Raw genomic sequence first — 18453 nt, 5'->3', positions numbered from 1 at the left:
ATGAAAATTATTAGGGGGCTGGGGCACATGACTTATGAGGAGAGGCTGAGGGAACTGGGCTTATTAAGTCTGCAGAAGAGAAGAGTGAGGGGGATTTGATAGCAGCCTTCAACTCCCTGAAGGGAGGTTCGAAAGAGGATGAAGATAGGTTGTTCTCAATGGTGGCAGATGACAGAAGAAGCAATGGTCTCAAGTTGCAGTGGGGGAGGTTTAGGTTGGATATTAGGAAACACTATTTCACTAGGAGGGTGGTGAAGTACTGGAATGGGTTACCTAGGGAAGTGGTGGAATCTTCATTCTTAGAGGTTTTTAAGGCCTGACTTGACAAAGCCCTGGCTGGAATGATTAAGTTGGGGTTGGTCCTGCTTTGAGCAGGGGATTGGACTAGATGACCTCCTGAGGTCTCTTCCAAGCCTAATCTTCTATGATTCTATAAGGAAGTTTAAGTATGTCTTAAGTTCTTAGTGCAAGGACTCACCTGACATGGACAGAGTCAGGGAGGGATCCTTTCTTCTGGGAGCAGAATTTGGAGAGGATCTGTCCTTGTGCTTGTGAGTGTGTCCCTTACCCTCATAAGAAGCCCTGAGAAGGGATTTGTTAGGCTTAGAGTTGTAGACTCAGCTCCTAAGCTTGTGCTCAGAGGGCTTAGCTTGGTGTACATGATGGTCTCTCTGGCCCAGCTCTGAGTGGGGTCTCATGGCCTTCTCCATGAGATGTTCTCTTAGCAGAGCTCTCAATCCTCATGGGTTCAAGGAGGGAAGGAGCGACAGACACTGCAATTAGTAAGAAATGAGCCTCACCAAGGCAGTAAAGGTAGCACTGGTGTTTGTCGCTCACTGAAAAGAAGCGGAGACAGGGTATGCAGTTCTTCAACCCTGGGATTCTGAGGATAGTACTTGTCTGTGGGGAAAAAACTCCCCAAGGCAGTGAAAAACTAACTCAGCTATACTAACTATGCTACACACTAAAAAACTCTCAATACTAAGAACCGTTTAAAATATATTTTTATGGTTTAAGTTGAGGGAGCTATGGACACACAAGGCTGTGCATTGGTAAGAAGGAACTGGAGAGGCGTTGGTCCACACCAACCTTTATATCCTCAGTTCAGAGCATGAAGAGAATAAACTGCGCATTTGCAGACCAGTGGATACTATTTGCTAGAAATCTCTGGACTCTGGCATATAGTGCGCATGCATATTCATGTGTGGAATACACATAGAGACCAACACTTGAAGAAGAATCTTCATTTTTACATGCCTGGCTGGTGGGTCTTGTTCACATATTCAGGATCATACTGACCAGCAGATTTGGGGTCAGGAAATAATTTTCCCCCAGTCAGATTGGCTGTGACCTTGGGAGTGTTTTGCCTTCCTCTGCAGCATGGAACATGGTTCATCTGCTGGGATCCTATAGGCATATCTCACCATATAAATTTCCATCTAAGAAAGACAGGTTTAAGGACCTACACAGCAAGGCTCAGTCTTAACTGAGGAGAATGCAGGATGAGTGGTGGGAGAGGAAAGTTGCCGAAGTTCAGCATTATGCAGATCCAAACAATGCAAAGATGTTCTTTTACTCTCTCAAAGCAGTCTACTGATCATCTACATCTGGCACAGCCCCCTTGAAGTCAGCAGATGGCACAACTCTCATCAAAGACAGGGAGGGAAAGGTACAGAGAAGGGCTGAACACTTCAATAGTCTACTCAATAGACCATCCACAGTTGATTTGCATGTCCTTGATCATTCACCTGAGAAACTCATCAAAGAGGATCTCTATTCTCTTTCCATCAGTTGAGGAAGTTATGAAAGCAATCAAACAACTGAACTCTGGCAAAGCTGCTGGAAAGGATGATATTCCAGCAGAACTGTACAAAGTATCAGGCCCCAAGGCCATCCAGGTATTTCATGACATCTTAAATAGCATCTGGGAGGAAGAAGAAATGCCACAAGACTTCAAAGATGCTGGAGAGACTTCTCGCCGAGGTACTTTTTGCAGATGACTGCGCCTTGATGGCTCATAGACATGATGACCTTCAGGTCATTGTTGATAGATTTTTCTGAAGCATCCCAGCTATTTGGCCTCACCATCAGTCTCAGGAAGACAGAGGTCTTCTTCCAACCAGCACCTCATTCCCATGTATTAGCGCCAGCCATCTTCATCCAAGGCACACAGCTGAAAAATGTGGATCAGTTCAAGTTTTTGGGCAGCACTATCTCAAGTGCTGGTTTCCTTGATAAGGAAATTTCCTCCAGAATTAGTAAAGCCAGCCAGGCCCCGGGCCAACTCTGAACAAAAGTCCTTAACCAACACAACATTAGTCTCTCCACCAAATCGAAGATCTATAGTGCAGTGCTTCTAACACCTCTCCTGTGTGGATCTGAGATGTGGACTCTTTATAGATGTCACATTAAGCTCAATAATGAGCATTCGCTGGCAGGACAGAATGACCAATATTAAGGTCCTTGAAAGAGCAAACACAACCAGTGGTGAGGAAATGTTACTGAGAGCACAACTTAGGTGGACTGGACATGTCATCAGAATAGAAGACCATTGTCTCCCATAACAGATCTTGTGTTGGGAGCTGAGTCAGGGCAAAAGAAGGAAGGGTTGTCCATATAGGCGCTTCAAAGATAATCTGAAGAGCAGTCTCCAGTAACCTGTCATCAATCCTAAAGAACTTGAGCAAATGGCTCAGAATAGGACACACTGATCTCTGACATGATCAGCATATAACAGGTTTGAGCAGGATTGACAAATTCATCTCCAGGCTGCATGTGAAAGGCGCCACAGACCTGCATCATCAAGCAACATAAATACAGACTTCCCATGTCCTCAGTGCAGCTGATTCTGTGCATCAGGATTCAGACTTCAAGTCATATGCGTAGCCATAGATGAGAACTGCGACAATATTGTCATCAACGTCAGCGCTGGACTACCAACCAACCATCTTGGTGAAATGTAAAGGCTTGTGATAAACAGGAGGTCGGAATAGACACTCTAATGGCCCCTTCGGCTTTAATTGCTATGAAATCATAAAAGGGAAGAAGCCAGCACCATGTGACCAGCCAGATCTCCACAGGCCACTGGCAAGTGCCCCATGGACCACAGTGTGAGTTCCTCTAATACGGGGTGAAGAGACCATCACCCTGGCCCATGATATGACACCTGTGTAGCTCGAAAACATTTTTTGCTGCCTTATCCCATGACTAACTCATTTCTCATTTGCAGCCCATTGTCACGTGTGGGTGTGTCTCAGCCATTGCCACTTCCAGATCCTTCCGTCACCTTGACGTGCTGCAGCTGCATAGGCCATTTTCCAGAGTCCAGCTGCAGCTGCAACATAGCTACACTGGTTCAAACCTTGAGCACAGAGGGGGAAATAGCAATTTGCACTGCTGGTGCTTAGCCCAATATCTAGCAGCTCTGTGTTTGAGATGTGATAGCTGCATTTCCAATGTTGGTAGCCTCTCTTAGGGCCTTTGTATTATTCTTCTGTCCTAACTAGTGTTCATAGCACTACCTAATTCACTAACTCCTGCCAAAGTTCATTAACGTTTTAACTTCCATTTCTAGATAATAGTGGCTATATATATTAAATGAGATTGGACTAACCATAATGCCTTACTGAACACTCTCCCAGCCTCAATACTTTGCTATTTATTTGCTTATGATTTGCCAGACAGCTTTCAATGACATGACACTGTTTCAATCTAAATCAATTTGAATGAATTTTTCAATTAAGTGTCCACAAGGCACCATGTGAAAGGCTTTACTAATATCTAACTCTGGTGGTTTGCCCACCAGTCCATCATCCATTTTTTTGTAATTCAGTCAAGAGGCAATCACGTTTGTCCAGATTAGTTCTTCATAAAATCATGCTGCTTACGGCTCATGGCTCCATTATTATCTGTGCATTTAATGATTTTTGTCTGTTAATATTTGTTCCATTATTTTACTGGGGAAAGAAATTAAACTGAAAGGCAAAAATTTCTAATATCATTCTTCATTCCTTTTCCAAAAAATGGAGAAAAACAAACACAAAACAGTCTCTTCTTTCAGAAACTGTCATGAGAAAAGTAAGTTCTTTTACTGAATCATTTTATACCTCTGAATTCTGAAGCTGAGAGATGGAGAGTGTGTGACAAAGCAAGAGAAAACAAGAAGAGGGAGTCTGGAGCTGAGTGGGAGTAAGGTGCATATTGGAACACAACGATTACGGGAAGAAGGAATTGATTAACAGAGATCATCCAAAAACCTCAATAACTAATTAACAGGCCTCTGCACAGAGATGAGTCCTTGGCAGAGCAGAGCATCTCGACACTCACATGCTCCAATACGTGAGAAGACATTCCCATGTGAGAAGCAAACACTCTTTAAAACAATGGCTATTGGAGCACCCAAGGTAGACTGATTTAGAGTATACACAATCCTTCTGCTTATAAATCAGGTGCATGAAGAATATCAACTCAAGTTGCTCCCTGCTCTGGAAGAAAACATGGAGAGGCCTGATCAGAAGTAAAAGTCTCTGAAAGATAAAAAGGCATAAAAACTTTATCAAGAAGGCTTTTTCAACTGATCAGGAACATTAGCCCAAAAGATTCAGAAAGACACGGAAAACTGAAACCGCAATCAACAGCTAGAAGATGGAAGAATGTGGCATTAAAGAAGAGCAGAAGAGAAACAGTGATAAAGTCATAGACACTCTCCTCCCTACAGGACAGAGAAGCAAACAGCCATGGAAGAGACTTACACCAAAAAGGAGCCTCCTGGAAAGAAAGAGATCACACGTTACTCTAATGAGTGAGTGACTTGGACCTAGATATCTGTGGTACAGTTACAGGGAAAACTGGATGGAAGACTGCTGTCAAATGGCCAAAATAAGGATGATAAAAGATTCTGGGAAATTCCCATATAGACTCCCAATGAAGTAAGATTCAATGCAGTTACACTCCAGGGACCCAGAAAAAGAGCTGAAGACAACACTGATGACTTCACAGAGATCCTTCCAATGCCAAGTGCGAGTGAAGAAATGAAAAGGCTGAGGCAGAGGTCATCCAATGGACACTGTAAAGAAGCAGGGTTTGGATACATCAAACATGGGAATATCTTCTGAAACGAGACCTTGTTGCCATTTGACAGACTCCATTTAAGCAGAAGAGGAACTAGCATTCTGTCCTCAAATTTAGCAGAGCTGTTGCTCCCTCTTCAACCCCCATTTCCTCCCAGGACCAAGTGCCTATATAAACATATGCATCTGTATGTGTACCTGAGCTGTAAAGTTACAGACACCTCTCTACAAAGTGTTGGTTTGTTGCACATAACTATGCAATTAAGATATATTATTGGAAAATGCAGTCCTCAAAACGTGAGTTCTTCTGATTCTTAGTGGTTACAGAGTCAGGGAACATTACACTGCACACACTGTAAATTCAACAATCTTTTTATATAGCACAAAAAACTCACCTCTCTTCCTAACCCATCAGCCACTGTAAATTGACGGACGGTAAATGCAAGGGAAGTCACCATAAAGATCTAAAATGTACTCATTTAAAAGCAGGAGCAGATCTGTAAGTGAATGGAGCATTTTAACCCTTCTTTCCTTGTAAAAACAGGAGCAGATGGGTGTGAGATGCAAGCTGTCTGCCTCCCTGGGATACTCCCTCCTCTGCCCTCTCAGAGACATTTAGCACATGGCTGAAGACAGCTCAGACTGAAGGTTGGGGATTTCTCAGATTCTGACAGATGATCAGATCAAAATGAAGCACTGCATACCAAGAACTGTAGTGCTGCAGGACACAGCTGTTTGTGGGGCTTGCTGTATGTCTCAGAGTGCAAGTATCTGCACCTTATTTGGCTGTAAGTATGGATTCTCCTGGTATAAACACCACTCTGAATGGTCCCAAGACCTCTGCAATACTCTAACACAGACGGGATATCAATCTCTCAGCTGCTTGTGTGCTAGGTCATTATGCTGTTATTTTAACAGCAGATTCTGTACTAAATGTTTATCTGTTTAGAAACTGTCAAGACAAAGGTATTTAGGGTCCCCTGGAAATTACCCATTAACGTGGCTTTATCACTTCTATCACAGCTTAATTTGAGAGATTTCAGGGAAACTACCGAAGATATGCATTTGTCACTATCCAAATGACTCAGCTCCTGCAAGGATTCCCGACTAAAGCCATAGAAAGGGAGGGGACAATATTTCTGAACATGCAGATGGCTGGATTATGCGATGTCTAAGAAAACAGTTTTTAGAACCATAAATAACTAGCTCTGGAAATTACTGTGTTATTTAGCCAGGGCGTCTAGGAAAAATGCTAGCACCCACTCTTCATGCAAATGCAACATCCTTATACTGGATTATTTTAAAGCTGAGCCATGCATTGTTCCTGTAAGAAACTTCTCACATAAAATTTTCTTTTACAAGGAAAACTGGAGACTAAACAGAGTAGGAAGTAGGTGTCCCCAAAGCAAAGTTTATTATTTATTAATGATCTGGAAAAGTGGGGAGCAGTGAGCTGGCAAAGTAAGTAGACAGCGCAATATTATTTCAGTCGATAGGGACTAGAACAGTCAGCTAGGAACTTCAGAAGAACCTAACAGTGTTGGGTGATTGGGCAATATGAGTGTAGGTGAAAATCAGTACTGACAAAGGCAGCATAAAGCATGCTGGAAGGAAGAATTTTCACTGATCATACACCTTACTGGGTTCTTCTTACTGGAAAGACACTTGGGAGTCACTGTTGGCAGATCAATGCCTTTATGTAAATCCACAGTATGCCATCATGTTGATTCTTGTGCTCAGTTTCAAGTTCCCCTGAGCCAATGCCTCATCTAGCTGATAAGGTTAAGGCACACGAGTTTCATAGCCAACAGTACACAAGCTACTCCTGCGGGAATTCTGCGCCACTGTGCAATGCAGAATTTGCGCAGAATTAATGTTCTGTGCAGAATTTCACTTCCTCCACACACAACTGGTGCTCCAGAGTAGCTGGCTGCCATTAGGGGCTGCTGGACCCCGCAGAGCCTGGCTCCCCAGCTTGCAAATAGAGGACACTTCCAGGGGGAGAAGGAGCTGGAGTGTTCCCTGCAGGCCCTGAAGGAAGGAGACAGTGTGCAGGAAATTCAATACAAGCCTGAGATCCAGCATCCGGCTGTCTCTCTGTCTGGATCCCTGGGCTGCGGGGGAGAGGGGGCATACAGGTGTCTAGCCCCACAACTGGGCTCTGTGTGGAGGGGTTGTGGGCATCTGGGTCAGGGATGTCACAGCTGGACTCTGGGGGGAGGGTATGAAGGTGCCTGGGCCAGGGGTCTCCCAAATACCCCCTCCAGTCTCCCAAAAATATCCCTCCCAGTACATACACACACACACACCAGCACTCCCGAACTGTACCCCCTACAGCTCCTCCTGCCCCCCGCAGTATCCTCTATTTGCGAACCTCTGTATAGTAACCCTATGGGGGCAGAGTAAAAAAATGAGAATCAACTAAAAGACCGAGGGGCAGAGTTTTCTCCCAAGCTGTGCCCAGCTGGAACGTGTGACACATCCACACTGAGGCACCCAACGAAAGCATAACAGAAAAACAGGAACTAAGTTGTCATAGGGGTTTCTTTAGCTCTCTGCTCCTTGGGAAATCTTTTTTGTTGTCTGTATTGTCACAGACATACTTTCTGACAGGTATTTTGAAATAATTACCAAAATAATTGAAACTGGCGTGATTATATTGTTTATGTTGAAAAATAAAATTTGCAGAATTTTAAAATATTGTGTGTAGAATTTTTAATTTTTTGGTGCAGAATTCTCCCAGGAGTAACAAGCATCTCTCAGCTCTATTCACTCCATTACAAAAAGACTGCAGGAGAAGCAGAGGGAGGGGTCCAATGACAGGAGAAGAAAATGATTTACTGGCTTGGAAAAACTTCTTTAGGAAAAGAGCCTGAAAAGACTGGGGCTGCTTTGATCTCCAAATACAAAAGCAAGGGGACAGTAGATGAAATTGAAAAGCATCAAATGTCACACTGACAATAAAAAATACATTTCATGTGAAATACAATTAACTTGTTGAACTCACTGCTACAAGAAGTAAAGGCTAAAATTTCAAAAGCAACTAAGTGATTTAGGAGATTGAGCTCCATTTTCAGAAGTGATCTAGGCACTTAGGAGCCTAGAACTCACTAGAAACCAGTGGGACTTAGACTCTGGGTATGACGTTACTACAATTAAACACTCACAACTGGCCCATGTCAGCTGCCTCAGGCTTGCGAGGCTCAGGCTACAGGGCTCTTTAATTGTGGTATAGATGTTCAGGCTCAGGCTAGAGCTGGGCTCTGGCACCATCCCGCATCTTGGGGTCCCAGAGCCTGAGCTCCAGCCAAGCCTAAATGTCTGCACTGCAATTTTACAGCCCTGCAGCCTGAGCCATGTGAGCCTGAGTGCAAACATGGGCCAGCTGCAGGTGTTTAATTGCAGTGTAGATATACCCATCAAGGCTTGGGTGCACAAAAGGAGCGAGGCGCCTTTGATTCTGTTTTAGGTGCTGAAGTCCTGCCTTTGGGACCACTGCAATCCACAAAGCTCCAGCTGAATCTTCTAGGTGCCTAAACTCACTCGGCCCTTAAGACTGCAGTAAAAGTTCTCTTGATGCCTATGTTTCTGTCCCTGGACAAGCACAGCTGCCTCCTTGTGGGCATCCAGGCACAAATCTCCTGCCAGGGCCCCCCACCCGTCCCAGATTTTCACACTTGCTCTCTGTCACCATATCTCCAGTACATGTAGGTCAGGATGGGGGACTTTATTGTGGAGAGCACCGGCTCTGAAAGGGACTTAAGAGTCATGGTGAATAACTGAACATGAGATCGCAGTGCAATGCTGTGGCTAAGAGAGCTAACACAGTCCTTGGATGTATAAACCAGGGAATATCTAGTTGGAGTAGGGAGATAGTATCACCTCTGGTGAGACCACTGCCAGATACCATGTCTAATTCTAGTGTGCACGTTTTAGAAAAGATGTTTAACAATTGAAAAGGGTTCAGGAAAGAGCCACACAAATGATTCTAGGTCTGGAAAACCGACCTGAGTGAGAGACGTAAGGAGCTTGATCTTTTTAGCTTATCAAAGAGAAGTTTAAGAAGTAAGCCTAAATTTAAGAGAGCTAAATATGTTCACCTTACCTGAGCCAGCTATCCTTTACAGAGCCCTGAGTGCCTGGACAGCAGCCCAGCGAGCCAGACTGTGGTGCAGCAGTGACATCATCACAGCCATGGCCACTACTGACACATTACCCCAGCAGACAGAAGTGTGATGCGCCAATGACTTCACAGAGCTTAGCACGGCCCCAGCTAGTGCTCAGGAGGCAGCGATTGCAGGGGGCTGGGAGCTGTCATGTTAGCCCAGAACCTGGGGCTGTGCTGAGGCGGTGACTTCCTAGAGCCTTGCATCGCTTGACATCACCCAACAAGCAGTGTACTAGGGGATCCCTGGGGTGCAGGATATCTTGGCCATGTCTTCTCTTCCTGCCCTTGATCTACCACAGAACACCCTCTATGCCACAGAAATACTGGGGTGACACAGAGCTGGAAGAGTTGGCTTTGTGCCCATCTTGGGGGCCTGCTGGGTTGATGCAATTCACTTGGTGGAGCCATACAGTTCCTTGGCACCAGCCTACCTTCATTCCTCTTTGTACACACAGCAGGTGCACACTGACCTTGCACAGGGCAAACTCACCTGTACAGGAGAGGAGCCTCCCTTCAAGGATCCCGGTCAAGTCTCTCTGACCCTGACTCTGACTCTCTGCCTCCCTCTAGTTTCAACATTTTTTTTTTAAAGGACAGGTCAATTCAAAGATAAAAGCTACTTTGTGAAACCAGTTCAGGTGGCTGAGGGACAGCAATGAAAAACTCAAAGCTGCAAACCCAAGAACTACAGCATAAAGGTATGTACCTACATCCATCACCCTCTCTCTCTCTCTCTTGTGCACACACACACACACTCTCTCTCTCTCTCTCACACCCGCTCTCTCATTAGGACAGGAAACCAACTCTAGACAGCTGCAGTAACCAAGGTCATGCCCAGGTACCCTTAATCCTGCCCTCTGTGTAATGCCAATGTTCCTGTGGTATAACTCCTTATGTCCCACTGTTTGTGGTTTTGAATCTGGCATTATTCCCCTTTAGGAACCTTCACCTGTTCTTTCAATGTAGTGAATATCCCCACTAACATGCACTCCATGCTCTCAGTATTTAGATGTAACCTCCTACTGCCTACGTATCAGTGAATAACAGCTCTTCTGGGCTCTGTCATTGTCCCGCCAGTTCGGGAGCTGGAGCTGCACGAACCCATGTGCCTACATCATGTGGATGCTGCTGGGTTGTCTCCCAGCCTTAATTCACATGAAAGGAATGTGAATCATATCAAAACTCTATACTTCTTGTTCACATCATAATATAGGCTCTGTTTAATGACTTGCACTGCCTTTGTAGAGTAGCTATCCCTAGGAGCCAATTTTTAAACACTCTGCATCTGACTCCCAGTAACAGAGAAATGTCTTTTCTCTGCAAAGCTCACACCTTTCCCTAAGTGATAAGGCACTTTGGTCTGAATGGCCTGCTCACACACGTGGCTGGTCACAGCTCTTGCTCATTTTGTATGAATTCTCTCCACAGCCAAGTGTCTAAATGTACAGGATGGAAACAACGTTCCTGCTTTCTTCCCCAGAAAGAGAGATGTGGGGCAACTGAAGTGCAGACATGACCTAACTGTCTGCAGTGGAAGCTGTTCAGTGTGGGCTCTGCACCAAGTGATGTAATGAGCTAAGTTTAGACAGGAGAGGTCCCACGCTGGGCTAACCTCATCAACATTTTTAGCTTATGAATGAGTAAGCAGAGGTATGTTCTCAGCCTAAACCACTGAAGTATGCGAGTGACATCACCAGCATGCCTTTGACAGAAAGGGTTTGCTCAGAGCTCAGGAATCTCTTGAGTTATTCTCTACGCTGCTTGTGTCAGACGCAGGGAACCATGCCATGAAACTCTGACTGGGATGTCTCCCCCTGAGGCTATTTGCACGTGTCTTAGTTCCTGCTAAAACACATTTACTTAATCATAAAGCTATTTCTGCCTGCCCAACATCAGAGAAATAGCAATCATTTAATTCAAAAGCATCTGAGGGGATTTAACTGTATGATGTACAATCAAGAAACAGCCTGACTGCTCTGTTAAGTGAACAACTGAGCCCAAGGAGAACCTGCTCATCAGATCAGGAGTGTGAAGCTGCTGCAGATCAAATATAGAGTCTCGCTGCAGCCAATGCTGCTGCTCCATCTGTACAAATGGATCACAGAGCTCAGACACCATGAAGTCTCTCCCACGTACATGCACATGGAGATTCACGTGAAGCACAGTACAGAGGCAGCATTATTACAAGTCTTAGGAATTCCCCCTTTCAGTGCTTGTGCTGAACTCTATCATACCCAGAGTGTTAGCTATTTGAATGCAGTGACAGAGCTTCCACATGGTCAGGAAGATTTTCCTTGTTGGGGGAGAAAAGAGTTGCTGCAGACAGATGTAATGAATCCTAGTCTCATTTATCTCTCAGAAGTATTTCTGATGTGACTTGCACTGCAGTGTCTAATAGTGTAGACTAGTTGGCAAAAGCAAAGGACATTTGATAAGTAACAGATAGAACATCCAACTGCAGAAAATCAGCTTTGTATCCACACCCCCAGCCAAGTCGCCCCCTCTCACATTGCTACACCTGCCCCCCTGTTGCAAAATCTTTTGCTGTGCAGCTATCCCCTTGCATGTCCCCTGACCTTGATAGCTTTGCAACAAGAAAAGACCATCACCTTAATTTAGGTGTCAAAAACCCTTCCTTTCAACAGAAGTGTGATGACTGGATCAGTCTGTCAAGAATTCATGCTTGACATAGGATTGCTATAGGATTGTTTCACTGGAATTAAGAAAACCATGTCTTTGTTTCCTTTAAGAATGGGGTTTTGAACCTGTGGCCCTCAAGACTCTAACCTACAGTCCTCAAAGGGGACAAATCAACAGGAAAAGCAGCATAGGGCACTGCCTCCCTAGCTGCCTCTCTCTGAAACCCCAGGAGCAGTTTCAGAGTGAGCCGAGTCTGCTCTGAGCAGCTGCTGTTCTTTCCTTGAGGCCTGCTGCATCACTGGGATGGGAGGAAAGAAGTCTGGTTGCTCCATCGCCTGCCCCCGTCAGGCTGGGTATCCTAGTGCAAGCAGGACAGGAGCTCGAGCCTAGGGAAGCCACTAGCAAAGAACAGCTTCCCTCCCCATAGCCCCCCAGGCAGCTCATGAAAGGGCAGGAAAAAGTGGGGCGACAGAAAGCCAAACTGTTCCAGTTCCAGCCCACGCAGACTAGAGCTGCCTGGGTATTACTCTAATTTGCACCATCTGGCAGCGATGGCCTAGTGACCACATACAGTGTAGTGCAGCCACTCCCCAACCTGACCTGTGAGTCAGGGCCCATGGGGAAGGTGACGTATTAGCTGGCTAGGCTGGCCCCGCATCTCCATACCAGGGCAACCTCTAGCAGCGACTGGTGCCTGAGGGGCACAGAGGGAGCTAACCCAGACAGATACTCTTCCCCAAGCACTGACTGTGGCCCCTTTACCTTTTTATCCCAGGTTGAATGGCCCAGGCACCCCTTGCGACTGACAAGAGAATAGGGCTCATTTTAATACTCCAAGGGGAAAGACAATGAACACCCCAGAAGGGGAGGCCAAAGAGCTCTCCTGGGCAAATGTAAACAGAGCAACTCGCACAGCCACTCAAGGTATCTGAGGAGACACACCATTGGGATCTCCCCAGATATTAAGGGGGATGGGTTACCAGAAAATGTGAGCAAGGGAGAGAAAAGGGAGACCCAGCACTGGGAAGCTTGAGGGCTAAAGGCAGAGTGAGGCCTGGTGATGATGGCGGGCTCTTAGCTCAGCCCATCTCAATGCACTACTCATGGAAACATGTTGCAAACTGAACCACTCTAGATGAAGTCTCAACTCTGCAACCTCAAGGGCCTCTATTCAGATGCCCACTGTTCCTTTGTTTTGCATTTCCTATGTGGTTTTCTTCGAGAACAAAACATAAGTTTCTGCTCATGGCAAGAGCATATTTTCCATTTCAATACAATGGCCACATGGAAAGCCAAAGAGACAGAAGCAAAGAATCCTTTTCAGCACTGGAAACTCAGACCCTTATCCTCTGCTGGTGTAAATCAACATGTCTCTGCTATCTTCAAGGGACCTATTAGGCTGGTTGACACCACAGGAGGATCTAGCCCTTAGAGCCTCACAGGGCCACCCGGGGGGGGGGGGGGGCAAGAGGGGCAATTTGCCCCAGGCCCCAGGCTCCGCAGGGGCCCCCAAGAGAGTTTTTCGGGCTCCTGGAGCGGGGTCCTTCACTCACTCCGGGGAGCCCAGAAAACTCTTGCGGGGCCGGGCCCCGGAGCTTCTTCCGCTCCCAGTCTTCGCCGGCGGGGGGGTCCTTCTGCTCCGGGGTGGAAGGACCCCCCCGCCAGCGAATTACTGCCGAAGTGGGACCTGCCGCCAAAGTGCAAACTGGTCTTCGGCGGTAATTCGGCAGCAGGGGGCCCTTCCGTTCCAGGACCCGCCGCCGAAGTACCCCGAAGACCCGTGGCGAGGGCCCCCCACCGGCGAATTACCGCCGAAGACTGGGTTGCACTTCGGCGGCGGGTCCCGCTTCGGCGGTAATTCGCCAGCGGGGGGCCCCCGCCGCGGGTCTTCGGGGCACTTTGGCAGCGGGTCCCAGAACGGAAGGGCCTCCCGCCGCCGAACAGGACCGGCTCTAGACATTTCGCCGCGCAGGGGGCGCCCTGCCGCTTGCCGGTCCCGCGGTTCCGGTGGGCCTCCCGCAGGTGTGCCTGCGGATGCTCCACTGGAGCCGCGGGACCAGCGGACCCTCCGCAGGTCCACCAGAGCTGCCTGCTGCCGACAGCCCCAGGCCCCTGAAATCCTCTGGGCGGCCCTGGAGCCTCAATCCTCTACAGTTTAATTTAAAAAAACAAGTGCCTTTGGTGAATAATGGGACAGGGAGTCTTGCTCACTGAAGCACTGGCTCACAGGCAGTCAATGTCAGCAGTCATCCAATGATGTTACGTCCGTTGGCTCTTCAGGGGCCTAGCTCCAATGCATAGGACTGTGTCAGTCCTTCCCTCTCCCCGTGGTCAGGTGCTCACAACACAAAAATGGCCACAACTGGCAGAGAACCCAAGGACTGAGTGGGAAGTGGAAACTAACATCTTCCCACCTCCAGAAAGGGCCCCTCTGGGGAAAGCTTACATTGCTGTGGCCCTTGTTGTACCCACTTAGTAGACATCTATAGGACATCGGTCTCCAGAGATGCAGTCTAGTGCCTTGCAGTTGCTCTACATTAAATTACCTTCCAAAAGGAAAAAGGAATGAAATTTGAGCTGGCACACCCATTCCCAATTACAAGTCCTTGAAATACAGGCTTGATCACAGAAACACTCACAGATCCTGAACTCTGCCTAGGCTAGGGAGCGTGACTGTAAACCCACCTCTACCATCATGCAGAACACTGGCTATGTTTCTGAAGTTTCCTGAAGCTTCCATTACACGTCCCCTTTCCCCCAGCAAACAGTCATTGAACCAAGTGAATACAAAGAAAGGTGTCAGCATGCCACATCCAATGCCAGCATGCTGGTCACTCCCCCAAATTATATACCACATGAAAGCTCTTAACAATGCAAACTACAGTCAATCATTTTGTCTCATTTAAAAAGTCAGCAAATGTGAAACTTCTGTCCTGACCTGATCCTAGAGAGCTAGACAGAGAACACAGAGGTGTATGTGAATCCTTCCCAACATACCTAGTGATGAGAGAGAAGGAGTACGGCATCCATCCAGCCGTCCATGAGTTATAAAGGCATCAGAGATACAACAAACATGCCTTTTATCTTTAATAAGAGTGATCAAACCGGAGGCCTGGATTATGCTAACATTGTACCCACCTTTAAAAGTAAAAAAGCCCATTGACTTCAACATAACAAAAAAGAGATGAGAAAATAATTACAGAACAAGTTATGGAACAACTAGCTGGGTATAAAATGAGAGGGTAGCAGTGACCTGTGCAGAATGCCAGGAGATGGTGGAAGAGGATGAACGAGTGGACACAGATCCAGACTAACACGGCTACCCCTCTGATACAAGTGGACACAATTAATTTAGACAAAGAATGAGTGTTAAGGATGCAAGAAAGCACAGTGTGAAGCCCACTGGGATTCAGTGTGGTGAAAAGATGCAGTATGGAATCAAAAGTAGCAGTGATGGCCAAGATCACTGTGGACAGATTTAATAATGGCGTGTACAGCAGGGATCAATATTAGCAATGGTATCATTCAAGAGATTTATAAATAGGCAGGAAAGGGAGATGAATAGTTGGGTGGTAAATAAATGGTCAGACTTGGATCAGGAACAGCCCCACATTCTGATTGGCTGAGGCAACCTCCTTTCAGTGTAATCCTCAGTCACTACTGTACGTAAATCCTTGCATTCTGACTCGCTCAGAAGAAGATATTTAAAGAAAGAGCTTTTTCAAAATGCTTAAAGACAACCAGGTAAAGTTCTGTGTGACCCTTGGCCTTTGTCACATTCATCTCAGAAGAGCAATAGCTATACACATAACCAGCCCCCAAGTCCATAGCTCAAATAAAAATATGGATTGAGATTTTCAGAGCAGTCCAGGGAATGGAAAATATTCCTAAATCCACAAACTGCTTTAAAAATCACAGTGATGGAATGAAGTGACTCTTCAAAAACTGCTACACAGATGGAGCCATTTCCATTCAGCTGTTGCCAGAATTTTATCTTATGGATATGATTTGGAAATTTGGCTGTTTGACTCAATCACAATACTTATGAAAGATTTTGCTTTGTATTAATTATGACATGACACAAAAACACTTCCTGATGAGTTTCCTTCTCTATGCCATGCTGTTTATTTTCACATGCAAATTTGGTCCTGGTCGAAGATGCTGGAGCATGAGGTTCTCGCTTTGTCCCAGAACAACAACAGCCCAGACAGCAGCAGTGTAAGCACTGCTCAGACCCCTGGCGAATGTGGTTTGAGTCTCACCTTCATGGCCAGAAGGGAGCCCAATCTCTGTGGCCTGTTTTGTCTTTGGCGTCCCTATTGAGGCTGTCAGCAAGACAGATCGTTGTAGATTTGCAATTGTTATTTTTGGTATGTGGATGCCCGCCCCTGGGGAACTCAACTGAGGCACAACTCAGCCAATGGGTGGGAATCACTACTGAGCTGGGCTTCACTTTAGCCAGAGCTGGAAGGCAAAAAGCTCCATATCCCGTGCTCATCCCAGCCCCCTTGACAACACTGTCAGATCCCACTTACTGCCATGTATGGTCTGCACCCAGCATCTCTTGTTTTTGCAATGGAGTCCACAAGTTGTCCACTAATGCCGAAGTCACAGAGTTTAATATTCCCATTTCTGTCCAGAAGAATATTGGAAGGTTTGATGTCTGTGAGTGAAAGAAAGAGAGAAACAGGTAAGTCGTGCCTGGAGATCTCGATATCAACAGCCATATGGCTGTGCAGTGACAGACACAGACATCAGAAAATCAGAGCTAAGGTTGAACGCTCAGTGTCAACTCTGCCTCTTTAACATTTATGTTCAATGGTGATGTCATCACATATTTCCCAAACGCAGTAGCTATCACTGTCTCATAGCCCCATCACAGAGATGTCTGGCAGTTTATGTTGGGATCAGTGGCTGGGAAAGTAGGAGGAGATATAGAGACTGTCCTGGTTCTGAAGTTCCTTCTGAAGACGCCTCATTAATCACCGTGTTTGGCTCTTAATTAGCAAAAAAAAAAACCTGTTTAGTGGCAGCTAAGGTTGTGGCAGGCCACATCCTGGGTTTTTTACAGCATGTGTACAAGAGGGCTGCATGCTTCACAGCGAACATAGGCTGACCAGTACACGCCCAGAGAGGGGGTCTCACGGCAGCTGGGGCTGTGACTGCCAGCTCACAGACATACCCTGCCAGCTTTGATCAAGCTTGTGCACTAAAACAGCAATGTAGCCGTGGCGGGACATGCCCATACTGCAGTGACTACACTTCTATTTTTACTGCACCAGCTCATTCAAAGCTAGTGTGTGTATGTCTAATCAAGCTGGAAATTACACGTCCAACTCCAGTGTAGGTGTATCCACAATGAGCAGCAGTCCTGCTGCCCTGATCCCTTCCCACCCCCACTTGGTCCCTGCCTTTCCCAAGACTTGCTACTTCCATTTTGCCTTTTACTCCCCCATGTACCCAGGCTACCATTGTTCTCCATCCCTGCCCCTCTCCTACGCTAAAATCCTGCTCTGTACCGTGGTCATCTCTCCCCTGGACTCCCACAGACACTTTCTCCATGGCTTCACGCTCCCTCAGCCCAGCCAAAGGGCTGCTCAAATCCCCTTCCTGCCCTGTTACTCTGCTCAGGTCACTCACTTCTCAGGCTCTCTGCACTGCCCTCCCCGCGCCTCCTGCATCAAAGTCACGCTTCTCCTTCTCTGCAAGGCCTTAAACAGTTCCCCTGCAGCCTGCACCTTCTCCTGCTCTCCTCTCTCTCCGTCCCAGCCTCCTCACAACATCCTCCTTTGTAGCCTTCTCCACATCACCTGCACGCTGCTTCCCATGCCTCCCCTTCGGAGTGGAACTGTTTCCCCTCTTCCCATGTGTCACAGGACCTCCCACTACTTCACATCCCTCCCCAGAGCTCACTCCTCCCAACAGTGACCTCTGTGAGATCCCTACACAGCCCCTGGTGTGCACTGTGAATCTGGACTCTTCCAGCTGGGTCTCAACTAGAGTTTAAACTCCTTGGGGCAGGGTCTGTTTTCTTGTGTGCCAGCTACAGCTTCCCCAATGCAATTCTGCAATGCAGTTACAAACATCTCTGGCATTGTGAAACCGAAAACATTTGTTGCTTACAGATGGGTCACCTGTGTTTCAGACAGACAAACAAACATGCTGAGAAATGCCATCAAATTCAGAGTAGGGCCTCGAGTCACTCAGTCAACTAACACACTATCTCACTGTAAATTCCTACTGGGAAAAAGGTGCAGGACGTTTTTACCACAGTAACCAAGTAAGGTCAACACTATGAACCCCACTCAGAGGCTGGTTTTGCTACACAATACTAGGACAATATTAGGCAGCAAACAGAGGACAGGCAAACAGAGGGAGTTTGTCGGGGGGGAGTTCCCACAGAGTTTTTTTTGCCTTTCAGGCTTCTGTGAGCAGTAAATACAACATCACATAGGCTCTTAGAAGGAAGATAATATGGATAGTGAGCGATCAGCTGTTGTGACTTGCACAGGATGTACCATGTTTGTCTTTCTCCCAGAGGACACAAGCAACTTCGTCTGTACAAAGTGCAAGCTG

The 18453-nt window shown here is 46.6% G+C and overlaps 1 protein-coding gene across 7 annotated transcripts in view; it reads right to left on the bottom strand.

Annotated features, from left to right (window-relative positions):
* Positions 1 to 18453, bottom strand: part of MAP2K4 (mitogen-activated protein kinase kinase 4) — a 190511-nt gene that overhangs the window by 24496 nt on the left and 147562 nt on the right. For all 7 annotated transcript variants that reach the window (XM_050919363.1, XM_050919367.1, XM_050919365.1 and 4 more), the window contains one exon: positions 16413 to 16540. In XM_050919363.1, the coding sequence (XP_050775320.1) occupies positions 16413 to 16540 (128 nt within the window). The remainder of the gene's footprint in view (positions 1 to 16412; positions 16541 to 18453) is intronic.

The sequence above is a fragment of the Gopherus flavomarginatus genome, chromosome 12, assembly GCF_025201925.1.
Source record: "Gopherus flavomarginatus isolate rGopFla2 chromosome 12, rGopFla2.mat.asm, whole genome shotgun sequence".
Classification (NCBI taxonomy): Eukaryota; Metazoa; Chordata; order Testudines; family Testudinidae; genus Gopherus; species Gopherus flavomarginatus.
Note: the sequence above shows the minus strand (reverse complement) of the source record. Positions and strands in the feature narration are given on the sequence as shown.